Source organism: Anser brachyrhynchus (assembly GCF_964034855.1).
Source record: "Anser brachyrhynchus genome assembly, chromosome: 5".
Lineage (NCBI taxonomy): Eukaryota > Metazoa > Chordata > Aves > Anseriformes > Anatidae > Anser > Anser brachyrhynchus.
The window spans coordinates 53,581,930-53,604,499 of record NC_137699.1 but is presented as its reverse complement, the minus strand read 5'-3'; the positions used below and the strand labels follow the sequence as shown (position 1 = coordinate 53,604,499).

The following is a 22,570-nucleotide window of genomic DNA, read 5'->3' as shown; positions in this document are numbered from 1 at the left end:
CAGGGGCTGCTGGTTGGTGCTTCAAAGGCTTCACCTCAGTGGGGGAGAAGGAGGAGACCTTCCTTGAACAGTCACACAGCCCGGGGCAATATTCTCTGTAAATATCTTCATATCAGGAGCTCAAGGTCACCGAGCTGTTTTTCTGTGAGCCAACCACCCGCCAGCGCAGCCAGGGCCTTGTGGTGACTTTCTTTCCCAATGAATTTGTCTGCCTCGGAGCTTTCCTTTCAAAGCCTCAGGCTTTCCTGCCTGCTTGGCCACAAAAAGTAGCTCTTTTCAGAGAAAACAAGTTTCCAAATCAGTTTTCTTTCTTTCTAGCCTCGTGGAAGTCACCTTTCAGAGGAATTCAATAGACCGACTAAAATCCCAGATCAGTGCAAGGAAGACACACAATGCCCAGAAACACCCACGTGAATTTAACTCTAAAAAAATTCTACATAGATGGCAAGGTGACTGGTGACTTTGCCAAAGCTGGGATCCGGTTGGGCTGCCTTGCTGGGGCAGAGGGAGTGTAATTACCAAATTCAGCCCCCAAAGGCTCCCCTGGTGCAGAGCTGGCTGCTGAAAGAGCAGACAGAGGCCGCGATGCATCAAAGAAGCTGCAGCAGGGCAGCAACAGGAGAGTCCTGGACAATGGCATTTCTTCAGCAAGACTTCATCCAGGCTTGCGAAAGGAGGAGAAAGGATGAAAAGAGACTGGAACAATGAGACAAAATGGCAGAAAGGTCTGGCAGGAACTAAAGGGAACAAGAGAATAAAGACTAAAGGAAAATGAGGGAAACACAGAAGTTTAGGATTTTTTGAACAAGAAAAGGAGAGAAAACTAGGTGAAAAGGGCAGAAATGAAGAGAGGAAAGAACAAAGAAGGGGAGGAAGATGAGGGGGAGATAGCATAAGAAAAGGCAGAGAGCGGGCAAGAACAAATACACTGATGGTGTACTCCGATTTTTGTTTGTATTATATTTCCTCCAGTGAAGATGGGAGATGAGGGTGGGTCCGAACGCACTCTCGAGACCTCGGTGCGGGATGGTCCTCAGGCCATTACATGCTCTCGGAAAGGGAGGAGCCCGCCAGCACTGTTATTTTTCCAGTTAAGCCTCAGGAGATCATGGTTTACAGTCACAAAAAAGGCTCGTGCAGGAAGCTGCAGCCTTCCAGGAAGCTGGAAGGAGCTCAGCTATGCATGGAGACCCTGGGGATCTGCTCTGGTGTTATCTGCTCAAGGCCACCAGTCAGCTTCTCTTGGAGCTTTTACACAGAGCTGAAAGCATAGATACCAGTAACCCACGTGCACACAGGCACCCAGGGTGTAAAGGCCAAACCATTATGGGTGTTTCCAAAGACCACGCATCGTCCTGCGGTACTCTGAGAGAACAGGGGTCCAACCTCCACGCTTCCAGAGATGTTTTCATTCCAGGGCGAGGGCAGAAGGGCAGGAATGGGAAATGTAAACAACCCTGACAATTCCAGTTCTGCTTCTAACAACTAACTTTATCTGGGGCTTACGGCGTAGCCCCTTTACAGCATTCCCAAAGCTTGTGTTTTGATATGGCATCTTCCACGCCAGGCGACAACGTAGTGCCCTCAGAGGACAAGCTGCATCTCTTGCAGAAGCAGCAATCCTGAGCCTGGCAAGCGGCTGTTTCATTCTGTTGTTCTATCATTATTAAAATCCCGTCGGCCCCACTCTTGGAAAGTTAAGAGTGTTTGGGCTTGAACTTTTTAGGTAGAGGCCAGGCTTCTCATGGAGGGGTAACAAAAGCAGCGGTGTTCTCACCCAAATCCAGTCCAAAAGATCTCAGCACGGAGGCAATGCCGTGCTCGTGAAGCCAGCAACAATCAGGACTCTACAGGCTGCTGAACTGTGTGTGGCCAGATTTTCTGCCGAACGGGAGCTGCGCATACGGGAAATGCCAGAGGGCTTTTCACTTAAAGTGAGCCTCCTGTCAGCTTGCTCTCCAACTGTTCAAACCCTAGACAGAGACTCTCAGAGCTCAGCTTCTGCTCTTTTTAGGTGCTGTAATGAGGCCAAAACACTTGAACCTCTGGCATAGCCCCCTCCCCTGTGGTTACACACTGATGTCATAAATTCGGAATTATGATGTCAATGGAAGTTGCTGAAAAGGAGAAGCTGGGCAGGAAGGAAGGAGCCCTAAAATGTTGACATTTATCTTAATGAGAAACTGAATCCAGAATGAACAGCCAAGGCGATTGATTTTGCAGAGAAAAGTGTTCTCTTCGGGCTGCCTCAAGCAGACAGTTCCCTCTTTAACATGTCTCAGCAGTGCAAGGGCAACGTGAGGCAGTGACAAATTACAATAATCTAATGCAAAACTGATCCAGCCTGTTAATTTTTGCTTTCTAGCCATGGTGACTGAACAGCCTGAAGGAGATTTCTTTACCCTGCAGTCTGGAATCCAGAGCAAACTTAGCACATGTAGTGCTGATAACCAGACTTCACAGAGCAGCTGAATTTTCCTCCCTCTGGCTAAATGTTTATTCTAGGTAATTCCACAGGTCAGATTTTACAAATGTTCATCTCTTAGAAACTTCTGCTAAAATCGCACTCGCTCGCACAGACACCCAGAAAACAGGCAGCCATTCTCGTGGTTATAACCTCAGCACCTTGGACTAGAGCTGAAGAGAGAGACTAAGGTGCAGAATTTCACTATGGATATATGTCAAAATTAATTTAATGTAACTTGTGGAGAGCCAAAAGGTGGTAAAACAAACCTGTGCTAAAGTAGGACTGTGGAACTGGTGGGGAGGAACCACTTTTCATGGAGATATCAAACTTTAGTAAGCACACAGACAAAATACAAAGTCCAAAGGAAGTGCCTACAGACGCAGTGACACCAACAGTCTCACGGTGCTCTGTCAAGAGGAGATTCCTGCTTACACTTCCACCGGTGGCAGGAAAGCAAGGAGAACCCCCAGTGCTGAGAAGCAGCCTTGATTGACAAAGGTCCCCCAGGTGGCTTTCATAAGCGAGCCACCACTGATGCAAATGAGAACAGGTCTACCAAATTTAGTGCTAGGTTGGAGCTTTCGGCAAGCTGCCCTCAATACCTCAGTGTAAATGATCACATTCTAGGTTTGTCTAATGAATTCAGGGGCCAGAGTTGTTCCATTAGAAAAAATGAAATTGCAGCAGAACTGCCCGACTAAGGAGAAACATAAATCTGTCTCAGTAAGAACATGAACGGCTAATGTACTCACTCATCCCGCAGCCAGCCACATTCATCCAGAAGCAGACAGACCTCGGTTCAATTCTGTCCTTACCTCAGGAACCGGTTCCTTATCTCCCACCTTTTGGGCTATGCAGCGATCTGGCCTGGGGCATCTCGTCTGCAGAGCAGCCCGCCGCAGCGCCAGAGCAGCATGGAAGTAACGAGACTGCTCCAGCACGGCTACGAATCCAGGCCAGTAATGGAAGGAAAAGATTTCTATTTAGGTTTCTCCTAAGTCTGTTCTTTTCACTAGTAATTAAAGTGACATTTTCCCTGCCATCTGTAGAATTTTTGAGGATGCAGTCGAGTGATTTGTCAACAGTCCCAGGGATGTAGGAGAAAACACAGCAGAAAGACCTCCTGCTTCTCAGAACAGAACATGAAGAAATGAGAACTACTAACCTTTGCAAAAAAGGGTCTTCCCCTAACAAACTCATCACGTTAATAATCATTTTAAGGGGAAATAAATAGTATTTTCTGAAATTAATTTTTGTGAAGAACAAATTTCATCCAAGCTTTTCACGTAAGAAATATGACCTTGTATTAATTAGAATAGCAAAAAAATCCATTTTACAAGTTTTCTTCCTAAGAGAATTTTTATCATTTGATTTTTAATATAAATTCACTTGCATCAAAATATTATTTTTCCTTTTATATTCATTTATTTTTAAATACAGTGGCTGATTTTTACAGAGCTTACCTGCTGCAAATTTTTAATGCCTATTAGGTTTTAACAACCTGTCAAAACTCAGCCCTATCACCAATATATACATAATAATCAATTTGCAGGTAGTAATTCAAAGAAAACATATAATTAAGATGAATGAGGCTGTAGTTTTGCTATAATATAAATGGGTCCTTTAGGAGTAAATATATGAAAACAGGCAGGAGAGGTAAACAAAATCATGAAAAAAACACTACTTGAAAATGGGTGATGATCCTAAAAACCAGACTGATTCTATGTTTGTTTTATAAGCACATACAAGGGGGAGGAAAATCTTTTGAAAGCATTTGTATTGCTTTCTGAATAATTTAAGACCGGGGGAATAGATGGTATCGGCTCCAGTAGCCAATCACTTTGAAAACCTGCACGCTCAGAAATGATATCTGAATATACATGCTCATCATTTTGGACAAGTGCAGCACTCTTATTTGTCCTGAAAAAAAATCCTAGCCAAAAAATATTTTATAGTCTAAGCTTGTGATATACATTATGGGGATGCGCACAGATAAACAGAGAGCAACCAAGAAAAGACGAGATAATACTGATCGTCTGGATACCCCAGGAGAAGCAAGGAAGGAGGGCAGGGTGGACGGGGCTAAAAGCAGTTATAAAGACACTGACGTTGATGGGCTGGAGTCAAAGCAGCAGCATAGATAAGGATACTGTAGGAAACCAGGAATTCAGCCCCCGCATGATTAGAGTTAGTCAGGGCCACTGGTTTTGTAAGCAGTCACAGACAGCAAAAGGTGCAGGCAATGGCAAAGCTGGATGAGCTCCTGCAAGCTGAAGTCACAGAAGAGCAACACCAGAAGTGAAAGGAAGAGAAGCAACACACAGGAACTGAAACCAAAGGCGGCTGAAAGGGACTAGGAGAATGCTTGATAGGTGACTGCAGTATCAGTGAGACAAGAGATGAGTCTCTTCTTTGAGCAACACTACACCTGCTGCAGCCAAAATCAGAGGTATGGAAGGATGAGAAGTCCAGCCGTATCTCCAGCCACAGACTTGAGAGCTATCTTTATGCTACATGGAAAGGCAGGAAAAGACAACTGCTGCAGAAACAGCACCAGGTGGAAGAATGCAGGTACAAGAGTCCTGGCTGCTGCTGAGATTGAAATATATGAAGTCAGTTCAGGAATAAATCACTTTTTTTTTTCTTTCCTATTTTCATTATTTTCCTCCTCTTATTTTTAAAGAAGAAAAAAAAAAGGCACTCCTGAGAAAACATGCAAGAACAGAGGAACAAGGGTAGAACGGGAGAGTTGAAGATTATACATAACAATGGTTAAATTGTGTAGAATTTCCCGGATAATGAAAGACGAATAACTTTAACAGCCATGAAACGGATATTTGCCTCTAGAAGTTACCCACCATTTGCCAGTTCTGCTAATACATTTATCTTGCTTTCACAGAGAACAAAGACATTTAACAGCAAAAGTTAGAAACAGAGGAGCAGCAGGAACTCATATGGGATGGGACTGTTGAAAATCCCCTTTGATCAGTAGCCCTAGGGATGAACTTGCAGGATTCCTCATCTATTTCTTTTAAGGGATAATGATTTAAAGTGAAGAAAGGGATCACAAATACATTACCACCCAAGACTAGCACAGCAGAAGGATGAACCGGGAGTGAGCCAACCCAATTTGTAGCTCGTTTTCTCTGTCGTAAGTACTGACTAATCATCTACAATTCTGAACGCAGAAAACCTGAAAGAACTTCATATGCAAAACAAACAAAAAATAATAATAAACATGAGGTATCATGACATAAACTATCTAAACAAGATCACAACCTGTCATTTGAACATTATGACCTCATCGATTTAACACTAGGACGGGCATAAATTCTATGACTTATTCTACATACTTCAAGCAGAGGGAGACTGACGTTGCCATCAAAAGTTGTTCCACTGCTCCTCCATCCATTTACTTCCCTCTTCACATCACGGCTTCTTCTGCCTCAGTACAAGCATTCATACAGCTGCACAGCTAAACCTGAGGAGGCAACTAAGGAAAAGTGTTTTCTGTTTTGTAGTAGTAGCTGTTTGCTTGCTTGGCTTCCCCTCACCTCCTCCCGGGTCCAACCCCTTCCCAGCTGGGTTCGCCCTATAGCTTCACTAACTTCTGTACTGCTGTACGGGATGGGAATAAGCAGCTGGGGGTAAGACCTCATCCTTCAGTGACAGTGCTAGGTAATGACAGCCTAAAATGACTCTGAAACCACGACCTCAGTCTTACTCGAGGACAAGTTCCTCACACAGAGAAATGTTAGGAGCTCTTACCACAGATATAACCCTGTGCAGTGGAATGACATTGCTCTACCTGTCAAGTACTCATAAATAAATGACATTTACTTGGAGGTAGACCAAAAAAAATCTGTAGGTGAACGCATGCAGCATGTACTTCTTCCCTTCTATGAAGCCAGAGCTTCACTCTCCATGTGTGAATTAAGGTTTACATTCTCAGTCATGCTAGCGCATGAAATTATGTACCTCAAAATTTAGATTTTATTCCCAAATATTTTCAACAGCTATTCTAATCTACAATTCACAAACTTGTGCAATTAAGTAAAAGCTTGTCTATTCTTGTATTTAGTGTTAAAGCAAAGATATTTTACTACACAGGAAGAATACAGTGAAAATTCGCTTTAATACATGTTTATTGGTGTCCTGCACTGTCAGTGTAGGAGGTTGGAGATGTAATAAAAAAGTTTCAAAATTTATTGATTCCATTTCATTTAAATCACTCTAAACAACCAGTGCTTTAGAGTTCAGAGAATTAACGTTTACCGTCCATTACAAGCAAACTTTTAATATTATCTTTTTCGAGTCCACTTAGGACTCCTCTCTTTTTAAAATTCTTCAGATACATTCCTCAAAGTAAACAATACATTTCAATCTGTGTCACAATCACCATTGATAAGGCCTTCTGAACCATTTTATACCACCTCCACTATTACTTCATTGCAAAACACAATCTTATTTCATACTATAAATATCCATCCATGCACAAAACACAGGGGCCAGAAGTTACACATCAATATCTCATGTAGGCTTCCAAGACTTCCTTCACCCTCTGCAGGTTTATGGTACACTTAAAAAGATATCTTTAGACTTGGTCTACTTGGTCTTAAAATACAAATATACAATATCCATAAGCATAAAAAAGTAAAGCTGGGTTGCCTTACCATTTGTTATGAACTGCTAAAATCTTATACATGTACAATATAGCATCATGCTGATTAATATACATATTAGTTAAATATATCAACCAATAATGGGGATGTGGCCAAGCTTTTTTTGTTTCATTTTCAAAAAGAAATTGTTCACATACAAGTAAAAAGATTTTTAATTTAAACTCATCTGGAATACCTGAACCACATAGCCATCTGTAAACCCTGCTGAGATAGTCAGGTCAAACTGGGGCATAACCTGCTGCTTCACTCATCTGAAAGGGCATATAACTCCTCACAGGTGACACCTAAAGTGTGCTACTCCTAAGGGAATGCAAATTTACCAGCATTCACATTTGCAGATCTAGAAGACTAATTTTTGCATCTTACATCTTCATTTATATCTTCTGCATCAATTCGTCGTCCTCCATCAGAAATAATTCAGTACCTCAACAATGCCATAGATTTTTCTAGATAAGTAGATATACAGTACAAAGTGTAGATAGTGAAACAATTAAGCACATATATACAGTCTTTGAAAGGCATTTTTGTGACCACTTTAGCAGTGTTTATAGAAAACATTTAAGATAGTCACATTCCGCTGATACCACTGTATTGCAAACTGTCAAGCCACATTTTTATATTAAACTTGTACTGCATTGCATATTGTACAACAAAAGAGAAAACAATCATTCTTAAGGTGTGACACAATGAAAAAAATCACTAAACTGAGTAAAGTAACCAGCACAGGGCTTAATTTTCCTGAGGTTTGTAAGAATTTTTTTAAACAAAAATCACAGTGACCAGGCTAAACTGCAAACATACTGTTAAGTTTTAAATATACAGTTTATACATAAGTTCTGTGCATGGTCGACTCAATTGTGTATGTTCATACTGACGTTTCCTCTAAATGACTCGCCACTGCATAATACTTGTATCTTTTCCGCCTGTGGAGATGAGATGGGTGTCTTCACAGAGAAAATCTACATTAGTTACATGACTACTATGTCCACCGTACACGTGGCTTGGAGCCTAGAAAACACCATATTAGTGAGAATATGAAGTGTCATAAAAACGTATCACTATCACATTACATTCAGACTACAATGAAACCAAGGCATCACATTACTCTCGAAGTATTTTAATATTAAATTAAAATTTAATTGTAGTCTCAAACTTAAGTAAATCCCTTAGGCATATACACATTCCCACTTTTTTTTTCTTTTCTTTTTTTTTGTAAATAGGAAAACAACATTTTATGCATTTGTGCAGGACACACGAGTGAATTTTTTTGAAATGCCTTACCCTAAACTGTGAACAGGGATATGAGAAGAGATGTACTTTGCCAAAATCATCCCCTGTTGAGAGCAGTTTTCTCCCGTGTGATCGACAAACAGCGTTGATATCTGTTCCATCGGAACCTTCAGGCCATACACCTGAAACATGAAGGGACTAATTAAATGTTTCTGTAACGGAAACAGAAGTGACAGCTTCGAGTTTTGTTAAAATATTAATAAAGGGTTACTTGTTTAAAAAGAAAAAAAAAATCATAAAAATAACTGCAGCTGAGTTAGTACGCATACTTCAGAAGCAGCAAAAGACCAGAACCTAATAGGAAAGTACACAAATCTTTTATTTCCTCTAGTCAGCAGAGTGCTTTTTACTCTGAAAAAGAACTTCCATATGGTTATATGGGAAATAATGTTACTGCTTTTATTTTCCTGTCTGCTTATTAATGTATGCACTAAAATAGGTTCTTCATATTACTATAGTCTTAAAAACTATGTATGATTCAACATACTTTTTTCATATTACTGAAGTCTAAGACCTAGGAAAGAAGAAATTGCTTAGTTTAAAATGTTATTTAATAATTAATGAATGCCTTGAAAAGAAACTGAACCTATCATAAAATTTTAAGTAATTATATGTGAATAAAGTTATTTATGTAAGTAGTAATTCTTCCTTGTGTACTGTACTTCTTGCTGTCCTTGCACAAAACATCGCTCTAAAATTGAACTATAGGCTACTCAATGCAAGGACCAAGTCTTTGCACCAAATCTTTAAAGCTTCTGAATACTTGCCTGCTGAAACTGTAATAAATTCCGGTCAGTTATTGAAATGTCAGCTTTTTTGTATGCAGTACTGTGCATTTTTTTAAGATGATTTTCATAATTCAGATTTTATCCAATCCCTGCTTTGCATAAATGATGCCAGACTTTCAGAGGCCACTGACGTAATTAGGAACAGTGAGAGTTCTGATATTACGACAGGAGGCTAAGGGGTCCACGGGGAAGCCCATTCTTAGCATTATGACTTTCAATGCCTACGTCACACATTTGTTGCTACGTCCCTCTGAAGTCCTACTACTTGAGTGTGTGCTTGCTGAAATAGTATTTTTAGTATGTGTCAGGAGGAGACAGTTGCCACTCTGTCCTGCTTACCCTACTCTTTTCTAGGGTGTGTCTACGGGCAGGGCAGGCACACGCCAGCTTCCCTTACTGGGACACCAAAATGGGAATCCGCCCTGTACTGTGGAAACAGCTAGCTTGGATCTGCATGCAGTTCTTCCCAAATATAGTCTTTGCATCATTCCACAGAAGCTGAAAAGCACTAAAAGGAAGTGACTTCATGTCTTTTTGCCAGTGATTTTTAAGGAGTTACACGTTACTGTAAATAAAATGAAACACGGTATTGATTCATGGACTGCCGGTAACTCGCCTGACCTGTGCAGAAACCCCTCTTTGCTAGGCTGGGATGTTAAAAGAGAGGCGGGGAAGAAAGAAAATGAACGTGCAAAGAAGAAACACAAGAACTGCTACTCATGTGAAATTATGAATACAGAAAATGAAGAGACAGAAAAACTGTTTTAAGTAACTGCTTTGACAAAAAGCAGGGTGTATGAACATCAAATGTTAGCTGAAAACCAGACAGGAGCCTTCTCAAGATGTAAATATGACAAGCTGGAGATAACCCCTGAAGAAAATGGTTTAAGGAACAGGATTGTCATTTGAAAACAGGGAAAGAATTATATCAGCATTTTTCCTTTGAGATTCTGTGCTCTTTCAAAATGATTCCAGTGCCCCATTGTTAGTTTTTCTAGTGCACCAGCTGAATCACCTTTGCTGAAAAATTAGCCAACATTCTTCCCCCTGCCCCTCCAGTCCTCTGCAGACATGGAAAAAGCAACCATTTCCATTCTCCTGTTTGAAAATTGATGCCATGCCCTTTTCTTCTTTCTCTAAAATTCATTCATTACATCTCTTCTCACAGAACGATATTTACATGTGTAATTATTCCTGTTAGTCAGCGCTCGGACTACATTATCTGTTGGTCCAATATGCAAAACCCAGCAGCGGTATTCCAGGTGTTACTGGAGCAGATACTGACAAAGGATGATTACTTCACATTTTGCATAGCTTCCTTTTCATTATATATCCCTCTAACGTATCTGCCTTTTCTTATAACACAATAGTGTTGATTCATGTTCAGTTTGTATGCAAGAGTCATCTGATCTTTCTGTGCAGAACCGCTCTCTCGTCTGCTATCCTCTATTCTGTATTTGTACAACTGGCTTCTGCTCTTCAGGTATATAACCTTCTCTTTGTCTCTACTGAATTGCCTCCTTTTTTCATATATTTCCTCTGTTACTTCAGACAATTTTCTAATCCTGCAGCTTCATGCCTCCTACAAATATACGCCCTGATTTATCATCCGTGCTATTAATAAAAATATTCAAACAAAAATAATATTCAGTGTAGAGCTTTCTAGACACTTTTGAACCCAACCAGTCTCAGCTCTGCTTTGCTTGCAATGCTTTCAGGCTTTTCACAATGTCTTACATTTCTTCTACTCCTGCCCTTTACCTCAAAACCGGGCATGTAATGTGACCTGATGCCGTGGCTGCGTATCCAGCAGCCCACAGCTCTTTGCAAGAGCACACGGATCAGGAAGCGTTTTACGGTCATTCGTCCTTCACATTTACACGTGTCTGTATCACAAATATCCACCACTGAACGCATTTCCTTACATGCAGCTGATTTTCAGTTCAATCATCTCTACACATTTCCAGGCTGATTAATCTGCTCCCATGCTTGAAGACAGGTGTTCAACAGATCAATGTTTGTTTTCCACCTTGCTCAGCTGTGAATGCTACGCATACTATTTGGGATTTTTATGTGCTTCTATCTGAGGGAGAAAATATCCCTAGCTTCGTTAGTCAGTAGTTACAGAAAAATGAATACCCTAGATGCCTCACGCCCTTGATGATGCAATTGATTCTTATATGGCCAGGGGAGCAACCCCAGCAAGCACTTAAAAAACTGTGATTGCTCTGAGGCCACAAGGTATGGAAGAATAGTGACTTCCAACATTACTAGACTGGCTTCCAATTTATACTTTATGAGCTTCTTCAGTTTATTATTCTATCTAATTTCAAATCTTCCCAAACAGAATTTTGGATTTATGCAGATTGCCTTGCTGAAGTCCATTATTTTCATTCTGTTGCTCTTCTCCTTCCTGTAGTAAGGCTCACGACCTCCCTGATTCCAGTCATTCCTACACGAGACACATTCACGTTTTTATTAAGTTCTTTGTACCTCCATAGAAAGAAATCTGGAAGAGAGTCCCCTCCAAGTGCTTATTTATTTTCTGTATGTAGAAAATTCGGAGAACTTTCTGGTTAGCCAGTGTACTGCAACTCATTTCCCAAAAGACATTGGAAGAGTAAAAATCTCATATCCTCAGCAGTTCCTGTGCTTTTACTGATTCTGCTACCTATTAAAAATTTAATTCATTTGATCTTTTTGGAAGGATGGGCAACAGTATAACCCTGCTATCATTAATATTCTTTTTTCATCAATAATTATAAAGCATTATCTTTATAACTTCCCCAGTCTGAACCTAAGCGTATATCTATCAATCCTCAGTATATATGGCACCGTAGTTTGTGGGGTTTTTTTGCATTACATATCCTTTCTGAATAATTTATACCCTTTAAAATTTTATTAATTTGACTGACCTCTTCACAATCTCTATTACATTACTAAAATAATAATTGCGATAATTATTCAAACTACTAGCTACTTTTATTTATTCCCCATACTTGTTGCTTTAGCAACAATATATAGCTTACAATAAACCTGTTCAGCATGGAGGACTAAGCATAAAAGTGTCTACGATGTTTCCATGGGTTCCTCATTGGCCCAGCAGGCCATTCAGTTCCACAGTATGCTCCAAAAGCTGACTTGCTGCAAGGGGAGGGGAAAAAAAAACCTCTCAGCTGTGACATCCCTCTGTCTATGCACCAAAAGCAGCCCCATATTCTAATAGTACCATATTTTCCATTAATCTAATTTATAAAGGAATACTGATTCGAAGTATACATCATTTCAGAATATGTGAACCTTGATGCTAAATGCAAAGACTTTGTAATTTTTTGTCACATACACTCAAATCCCAGGCACTGAGGACTTGAATATATTATTAGTTCTATAAGGGCCTTCACCTCTCACATGAGAAACACAGCCAGTCTCCTAGGACTTCCTCCTTTAACTAAATCTGTGGTGTTGTGATACCCAAGCACTGCCTGTCAGTTAAATATTAAAAAATTTGAATGTTTCTTCCTAACATATTGCTACTGCCATCCCATCTTTTAGGCTGCAAAAACACGTCCTTTCTGGCTCCTTTCAAACATACTACTGCATCTATTCTACTAGAAACATGGGAGAAAATCTTCCCTGCTTACACTGAAACAGACTCTTCTTTGAACGTCTGTGATGACTTCCTATTTTATCTTAAGGATTCAAGAACTTGAAGGCTCCTGTATTCATTTTTCATAATGATCTGTTAGTTCTGCACATGTTGTGGAATAAATACAAAATTTTTGAGCACGCTATGCAAAGCAACTCATTCAAAACCGGTAGAAGTCTCATGGGAAAAAAAAAAATCTTGATTTTGTTACATTTTTACTTCTTTTCCCTTAGATTCCTTTCCTCATTTACTTGTTATATATTCTATCAAATTGGCATCAAATTGCATTCAAGTACTTAATGACAGGACTGTCATCTCTTCTGTGTTTGCATAGTAACCAGTGCAAAGGAAATTGGTTCCAATAAGGGGATTTGGCCCAGTAGCTGCGTAGATAAATGATAATTCTGTAGAAATAGAACATTAAATTGAAAGAGACAAGCAGCAACACCAGTGTGACAGAAAGAACAGTCTGCGATTTCTTCCTTTTCTTCCCTCGTGTTGTAATTTAAAATTTATACTTGAAGCTAGCAGGAATATTAAATCAGAGTCTTTCTGGGTTGAAATAAGAGGACAGATTGTACTAAGAATGGCATAACAGAAGTTCTGTGTTTTCCCCTGAAACGTGAATAGTCATGTTTCATAAGAAAAAATTGGCTTTCATGGTATTTGTGAATAACAAATGATAAAAGCATCTATGAGGAAAAATACTTACCAAAAACATGGAACCCTAAAGTACAGGTGTAAGTGGCCCATTCTATATCTCTAGTTGTTTCAACACTCACTACTTGTTTACAAGCTGATGGGATCCCTACAAAAGAAGAAAAAAAGCATAACGTCTTTAATTCTCAAATTGTATAGGTTTTGATTGCAGCAGATGAATTAAAACATATGGTCTATCTTGGCAGTTATATGGTCTCATTTAAATTTTAAATCTGAATTAGACTGCCTGAACTTTGTACAAAATGAGTAAATATAATTTTTACTCACAGTATAGGATTTCATAATCTCCTGAATTAGACACAAGATACTGTGAGTTAACTGACCAATCCAGATGAGTAATAAAGCTGGAATGACCCTGTGAAGAGAAAAATATAACATTAACTAGCATCTCTCAATGTGACCACATTAATACAGTGCTACAAAACATACTTAAGTTGTTATTATTGAAAAAAAATGATTACTTACCGAACATTTGCCAATTCTAGTGTATTTTCTTCCATTTTCATTAACGCCATATATATAAATACAGTTGTCATGGGAACCTATTGCCAAGAAGTTTCCATCTATAAATGCAAAAGTCAACTGTAATTATTCCAGTAAGGAAGAACTTAGATTAATTGTGAAAAGTTAGTACCATGAAGAATAGGAACTGTTCTTAAAGGTTTTGACAATGAAAAGGAGAAAAAAGGTGATTTTTTTTTCCCTTTGTCAGTTGCATTTGACGCATGTTTCAAGATTATAATAGAGCAAGTTTATACAGAAAGCATTACTGTTAACACATGGCACTTCTGGAAGCATCAACTGTCCATTTAGGACTAACCTGATTGCAACAACCTGCCCAGTTAAGTTGTGATTGTTTTTTCCTTCCCAGTGAAACTACAACAAATGGGGGTGGGTGGAGTGGAGGCAGTGGGACCCAGAACTTAATACATCACACATACCGTGTTGCCAGTGTTTCACAGTGTATTTATTTTCAATTTAAGTATTTCAAGTGGGAAATTATTGTAGAAGTAAACCCCAAACTTAATTAAGAAAATTCAATACTTTTTCTTTTTAAAAAAAACCGACAGTAAATAAACACTCTCAAACCTGGTGAGTAACGCATTACAGACAGCTGTTCATTTCCATCTGTGTGTACAGTGACCAAGTCTTTCGTTTCTGTGTCAAACACAAACCACCTGTTGTAAATACAGAAAGAGGCAAATAAATCATTCCATAAGGAATTCAAATCTTCTGTAATCTTGACCAACTTTTCTTCTGTCAAAATAGCATAAGTTTTACATCAGAAAAAGAAAAACAACAACTGCTACTCATTTTGCTTTATTTTATTTTAACAGGATAGTTTCTTTAAAGTGTTTTTTAACCAGAACAACTATCAGGCATTAACCCTGATATTAAGCCTCAGATTTTATTTTGTTTTACTATGTATCATTCATTTGAATAAAGAAAGAATTATATATAGTGACCCTTCTCCTTCAAAACTGCTGTATGCTATACTAACATTTAAATTGATATTTACATTAAGTCTTAGAGCAAAAGAAAACACGAGCAAGAGCTGGGACCATAAAAAATATCATAGACAATCTTGGCTCACGACCTATAAGGATTCTGTGCATTTTCAGTTAAGTGCAACTGCTTTCAGCACTAACGGCAAAGTCTGCCCTCAAGTGACATTAAAGGAAAGGATGAAATTATGGTAAAGACACTTCACTGTGACTTAGACAGTCAAAGTTAAACCAACGGTCTGCCACTGATCCAGTACGTAACCAAGGGTTCAATCTTCCCTGTAAAAGGCAGAAACTATTTTTCACCCTGTTTTTTGCCCTCCTTGTCTATCACATTCTTCAGGCAGAACAAGTGTTGTAATATGTATTTTAACGCTATGTCTAGCACAGTGGGACATTTGCTAAAATTTTGTTAAAGCATCTGGATATTACTGCGTTAGACATAATAAGCCCCTTGTTAAATTTAGAATGAGCAACCTTTTTCTATGTGATTTCTTCTACACTGCTTTCCAGGCCTCAGGGAAGCTCTCTGTATACATCTGTAAAGTTAATTATTTATCTCAGACTCCTCCGTTAAACTCTCCTTTGCCACGATGGAAACAAAGATTTAATATCTAGGTCACTGGTGTCATGAGAACCCCTTCTGTCCACAGCCTAACACTAACCTAGACTTCCTATCCTGCCAAAACCCACCTCCTGGCACTGATCTTAGATTGTCACTGTCCCAGGGCAGAAGCCTTCTCTTCATTCTATGTCCATGCAATACTCAGCAAACACAGGGTACTGGTCCAAGACCAGGATTTCTAGGAATTATGGGAATACAAAAAAATTTCATTCTCTAATCCAATTCAATTCAATATCAGATGAACATACATCACACGTCTGCAAAACAAGAATATTTACTGGAATGTGGTGAGCTGGAAAAATCACATACTGTTTATTGGTGCCCAAGGTGCACCTCTGTGCATCTTACCTTCCAGTTAGCGTTCCTACTGCAACAACAGATGCTGAAGGATGAAAACCTGAAGACTGTGCTGGATCCTAAAATGTTTCAGAAGAAAACACACATTTTTAGCAATCCAAGTTATAACAAAAACAAATTTTAGTTATCTTCTGCAAGACCACAGTAACCCTCTCTTGTGGTTTTCAAATACAAACTTGAGGGGGAAAAAAACACACATTTTTAACTGATTGAAATATTACCCAATAGATTTTTCCCTCTGCACAAGCCTACTGTTTTCTTCACTATCTAATCTAAAAATAACTTGGCAAATGATTTCATAACAATAATGTTGGCAAAGGCAACTTCTCACCAAATCACAAACAAGTAAGAGATAAAAATAACTTATTAGAGTTGACCTAAGAATTAAGTACCAAAGCTGCAGTTTGCCTACTGTCTAAAGGACAAGCAAGTACATCTTTCGACAAAAGGTATGTATCACTGCATAGTGGGGTAAAACCTAACTTCTGCCCCCACCAAAAGACTTTTTCAGCGTCTGCCAGTTGCAGCTTAATGGGAGACTAAGGGCATGAACTGAGTTTGTTATTTTGAGATACAATTTTAAAATATCTTACTTTGTGTAGTATATTATTCTGGAGACATAAGTAGAATTGCAGTGTTCTTGTCGTTTAAACTTATGCCTAAAAAAAATCGTTTCCCTTCTAAAGCCTCTACAGTTACAAAGAATGAGCTCCAGAACCCTTAGGCGTTAGGAGAAAGTCTCAAAATAAACAGCTTATTTCTTTCTGACACCTGCCAAAAAAAATTTTAAAGTGTAAGCAAAAAAATCTAGTAATACTTCTCACAAAGATGCTTATATCCTGGATTTTCTATATTCCAGAACAGTATCATATTGTAGCCATCTTAGTAAATCTGTTTAGATTTTTACCAATTTGTAATTATTTCCCCTAGTGGCTTGGTGTGAGGTGTATCCTCATTAGTTTAAGCAAGTGAATAATTTCAGAGAAGTTACTAACTCCATTAAAAAAATTGTGTTGTTTTTTTTTCCCCTCAAAAAATATATTTTCTTCATTAAGCCAGAGGTTCAAACAGCAAATTTCATCTTAGCAGTAACCTCTATTCATAACTATATTAAAAGATTTTACATAGATTCTCATGGCAAAAATGGGTTAATGTGAAATGACTTATTTACTCTAGATAAGCAGTCATTGATCTACGAAATACTGTCTCAGACATTTCAAGTGGTGAATAAAGAGAATATTTTCAAGATAGATAATATGTCTTAACAAAGCAGTGTGTACTTGGAAGGGAAAAAAATCTAAATCTAGTTTAATGGACCTCCTGCTATTGCCATCAACCTTTTTCAAAAGTATAAAGTTAAGTAAAGCAGTTTCTTAAACTGTTTCAGTCTCTTCAATTAATTTAGAAGATTCTCATGTCAACAAAAAAAAAAAAATAGATCTTGGAACATATGACGTTGGTTAGACAGAATAAACTCCCTTTTCCACATTCACCAAGCAAGAGTGATTTAACAAGTGCATACAAATGGCACAGGATACTATGAGAGACAGCACAGCAAACTCTCTTGTGTTAAGATTGTTTCAACCTGATGTAATAGCTTGCAATTATTGCAGATGTGTCACATTCAGCAAGTCTTATCAATACTAGCCATAACATAAAATGTTACATAGCCCTGAATAACGAGCAATCTTTTTTTGAAAAATGTTGCATAATTAAGAGTTTTGAAACAAAATGTTAATAGACGACTGCTTAGAGGAAAAAAAAAAAGCAGCATCTCAAAATAGAGTCAAAAGCCTCACCACTGTATCTAGGAGAAAAGGCGATGTCTTCTTTTGGATAAACATTTAGAAAGGAGAACAGGTGTCAAAAAAGAACTCTAAAAATCAGTTCCTGGAGGTGCATGTAGTAATCAAGATCACGCTATTACAAAGCCAGTAGGAGTTTGCAAATGAACAAATGAGTGCCTAAGTACAGCATAAAACTGAGCCTTCACTATGTATTCCTTCCATACCTAAACACTGAGTTCCATACCAGAGACAGTAAATTAAATTCTAAGACATACATGTTCATTTGTGGATAGAAAGTATTAAAAATCCTAACAAAATACAGAAGACAAATAAAGGCTTAAAAATGTCACAAAAATTATTGTCCTTATTAAGTTTGACTATTATCATTCTCAGGCCATAATAGCAATCCTAATCAGAACTACTTTTAAGTGATAAATACGTTCTAGCTTTATTTTTGTTCTTCTGCTCCTAGTAAAATAAAAATTATGAAAGTCAACAGCACTGCATACCTCTGCACGATGCAGCACACACATCCATATAATCTAGGCCTACTTTTTTTGTTTATAGCAGCGTTGTGCCCATCTTAAGAAAGAAATGTTCTAAGACTTGTTTCTTCTTCTTCATGTTAATACTTTAAGGTACTTTATGTTAATAATTATATTAAAAACACAAATTGAAAAGTTCTGTAAGAGGAGTAGACTTTGTTTATAAACATATACCTCTATAATCTTGTTCCAGATCGGATGATGAGTGGTAGCATCCCAGAGGGTAATGTGTTTGTCATGCCCACAAGTGAAGAACTGAGGTTTAGAGGAATGGACTGCTAGTCCCCAGAGCTCATCAGTATGACCCTACATGAACAGAAATGTTTCTTAACAAGGAGGACAATAACATCAAAATATTTTTAAACAGGATTAAAATGGCCAAACTATGCATTAAAGCATTAGAGAAATATGTTGTTTTGGATAGATGATAACAAGCATGTTATTTATTGCCAAAAGTGTCATGAATGTGAATTCATCTATTATTGCAGTACTTAAGTTTGACCTCTAACTTTATTGCTATGACCCACTTGCAAACTTTCTAGAAAGGCAACAGCTTACCTGGGTAATAGGGAAAAAATCTCCTGACAGCGTGCCTTGTAGGACGAAGTTTCTAGTAGTTCCTATTAGTACGACGTCACCTTTTCCCTCAGCTACCGTTCTTATTGGGCCAAACTGTTCTGGAATCTGTGTTCGTAACAGACAAACAGATAGAAAAGTGAGAATACAAACTTATTTGTCAAGCATGACTTTTTTTTTTTTAAGGCATTTAGCAATTGCATTTTAACATGTTGCACAGAGAAGAAATAAAATGGGCGAATATACATCCTTGACTTCCAAAAGTTTGGAACAACTTGCATCAGACAATCCTTATCTGTGGAACGTTATGTTTGTACAGATAAACAAAATATTTGAACAGAAATGGTTCCTTCATGCAATGTTCGCTCAATTGTATTTTACCTCTGACCATGATATTTGATTAAGCATTTCCATTCAGTGTCAGGCTTTTTATTGCTAGTACTTTTTTTGCAAGGTATATTTCTTTAAATCGCAAACTAGGTTTTGAAAGATTCAGTGCCAGTCCCAATATAAAATTCAAAAGAAGATGTGAAATTTAAAATATGAAGGAATCTCAGTGTACAAACAAATTTTAATAAACAGTCTCTCAGACTCATTATCACAGGATATGACATTTTACCATTGACTTGCTTTTTCAAAGAATATATATCCCTAAGGAAAGGAAAGGATTTTAAAAGATTTCTTCAGAAGACAGTTAAAATTTCACTTTGAGTGGCAGAGTAAATTTAAAGATAGGTGATATCACCTCAGTTTTGTGAAGTTTTTGGTAATTTCCATTCCAAGATATTAGCTTTCGGTCTTTTCCACCTCCTGATACTAATGTGCCATCTCGCAGCATACAGAGTGCAAATATTCCGCCTTCATGTGCCCCTTGAACTGCGTGGCTTATTCTATTGGTACCTGGATATAAGGAGAACAGATCTACTAGTGAAATACTCAGCTTAATGAGTCCTTTTACCCCAGCTTTGTTCTTTTCTCCATTTCTCTACTTCCCAAGGATTACATCTAAACACTAATAGTGGGAATAGTGTTGCACCTAAATGCTCAAACCCACAAATGAGAATACATCAGGTCATCTCAACAACATGTTCCCCCTTCATCTCAAAACCGTATTGCCCTCATCTCAGAAATTAAAGCATACATATTCTCTTAGTCAAATTCAAACGTCAAGTAAAACAGGTTCATTTAAACCTTTCATGGGGGTTTAAGCTAAACTGTTTGACACCACACTTGAACTGCAGTGTGATGTCATCACACTTGAACTATGCAGGTTATTAACAAAGAAACAATAACCCAACCACTTGGTATCCTCCAAGGATGTTCCACAGCCATCAGACACCTAACTTGTCGTGAAGTCTAAGTTAGAAGTCCTTTCTGGTCTGGCAGAAGGTGCTGAATCACTTCCCAAAAGAGCTTGTACTTCTTTATTCACGAGCTTAGTGTCTTCAAGTACCTTCTTAGTCTTAAAACATCTTCAGACAAACTACATTAGATTGAATATCTCTAATTTGATACCCATTACAATTATGAAATACAAAGAAGCTATTGTTGGTGATTCCTGTTACTTAAGCATGCACTTTGCATCAAAACCTGGCTAACTTTAGCACAAGTGAGGGGCTGATGCAAATTGGGAAGAAAAAATGCTTTTTCCATTATAGAGTCACATTTGCTTCTAGCCACATCTATGGATGTGTGTGTCAGTTATGAATGTTTTCAACTAAGGGAACTTCTTGCTAAGGGTTCTCTGAAATGGTAGAAGCAGCCCTTGCTTGAAAATGCAGCTCTAAATCAAAAATAGTGAAAACACAGAAAATAAGCTGTGATAAAATAGAATATCAAGAACCAACTTTTGTTCCCATCTGAAAAGAACCAAGGGAGGTGAGGAGATCTTGCAGCATACAAAGAATTTCCCATTGTTTCTGGGAAACAGGGAAAGACCGCTTGCAGTTGAGGCAGAAATTAGTTTACTGGCACAAAGGCAAACCAGCACCTGAGCACTGCACTGACCCTGCCATGCCAGCAGCTGCCACTGTCTCCCTTGTTTGTTGGCAGTCCAAAATAACAACCAAGAACAGGGAGGAGTTGAGACTACGCAATGTCTGAACTTTATTTGGAAGAAAATGTGTTCAGGTATCTTGCTTTAAAATATCATAGGAAAAAAGAAACGAAGAATAAAAGAGAAGCTGAGGTATAAAAACAATACCCATCCCTTTCCACAACAATGTCATAATACACCAATTGCTCAAAAGCACAAACAGAAAACTAACAGTTTTAGTAGCTAGTAGTCTTCAGATGAAAAAAGTCTACAAACACAGCTCAGTAAGGTCCAGCTGTGCAACTGATTCACCATGTTGCTCCCAGGTCTTCTGTCCTTCATCTCGAGTATCCTGGGAGAAGGCACAGAGTAAATAAGAAGCAACTCTTGTCCATACCCCTTCCTTTTATACTAATAAGGCCTCCTTTAGGGGATTCTCCTTATTTCTATGCATGGCACCTCACATACTAAGTAAACGTTTAAGATGTTGTTGCTGTTTGCCTTCCGGCAGGAATTATCTTCTGCTGCCTAAAATAGTCTTTCCTTACTAGAAAATGCTTTTTAAGAAGTTTGTCCTATCCATCTGTTCTTTTGAAATGAAACTGAGGAATTCAATTAGATCTGCATATATTTAGCTTGGCTCCCTAAGGAAACAAACAAAGCTATCTGTTGTCTTTTTTAAAGTATACGTCAACAGGCATAATTTTTGCAAACACTGCACTGAGTGACGATATAAGAGATTTGAGATCATCACTTATGTTAACTGTGTTTCTTGCTATCACCTTGATTAAGGAAAAGAACTTCTCCTGCAATTCCTTATTGTCAGTAAAATCCATTATTGCTAGCACTGCTCCATGATTCACCATTCACAGGGAACGCATTCTATACAATGTTGTGCTATGGCAGTCAGGTGTATGTTGGAACGAGACGATCCTTGAGTTCCCTTCCAACCTAAGCCATTCTGTTTTTTAAGAGCTGGTAGAGAATTCAGACTGGATTGGTTTTGGCAAAGAACTCAAAATAAACAAAATCTTTTCTTCTTAAAATGAGATTATGTTTATGTAAAAATCCAGTCTTTTATAATAAAAAATCACTATTAACTTCAATCTTGTCTTACCTTTCCCCCAAACCAAAATGTTTCCACTTGAGTCTCCTGTAATAGTATCACCATTTTCAGAAAAGGTCACACACAGGACAAACTTTGGCTTCTCTTGTTTCTGCACAGTTATGAAAAATACAGTCACAGCACAACCCATTCGTTTTAGCTGTATGCATTTGAGTAATTTAATTTAGTCTGATACAATTCTGTTATTACTTAAATGTCTTCAAAGGAGTTAAATACATTCCCAGAGTCTAAACAGCTACTTTATGCAAAGGCAAAAGATGCATCAGTTGAGGTTGGTGTCCCAAAACTACACCCTTTAGCTACAAGTTATGGATACATTCCTGCAGCAAGTGAGAAGGCCTGCCAGCTTTTAACACAAGACCAGAAATGTTCTGAGACAAACTGAATCCCCAAACTCCCTCCTCATCCCAAAGGCTTTAAG

General features: G+C 38.3%; 1 protein-coding gene across 9 annotated transcripts in view; it reads right to left on the bottom strand.

Annotated features, from left to right (window-relative positions):
• Window positions 1–6,597: 6,597 nt before the first annotated feature.
• EML1 (EMAP like 1) overlaps window positions 6,598–22,570 on the bottom strand; it is a 124,285-nt gene continuing 108,312 nt past the window's right edge. For all 9 annotated transcript variants that reach the window (XM_080593198.1, XM_080593201.1, XM_080593196.1 and 6 more), the window contains 11 exons: window positions 22,141–22,240; window positions 19,734–19,888; window positions 18,971–19,096; window positions 18,587–18,718; window positions 16,072–16,139; window positions 14,683–14,771; window positions 14,059–14,156; window positions 13,861–13,948; window positions 13,586–13,681; window positions 8,431–8,561; window positions 6,598–8,157 (listed from right to left, as the gene is read on the bottom strand). In XM_080593198.1, coding sequence (XP_080449324.1) covers window positions 8,032–8,157; window positions 8,431–8,561; window positions 13,586–13,681; window positions 13,861–13,948; window positions 14,059–14,156; window positions 14,683–14,771; window positions 16,072–16,139; window positions 18,587–18,718; window positions 18,971–19,096; window positions 19,734–19,888; window positions 22,141–22,240 — 1,209 coding nt within the window. In that variant the 3' untranslated portion in view covers window positions 6,598–8,031. The remainder of the gene's footprint in view (window positions 8,158–8,430; window positions 8,562–13,585; window positions 13,682–13,860; window positions 13,949–14,058; window positions 14,157–14,682; window positions 14,772–16,071; window positions 16,140–18,586; window positions 18,719–18,970; window positions 19,097–19,733; window positions 19,889–22,140; window positions 22,241–22,570) is intronic.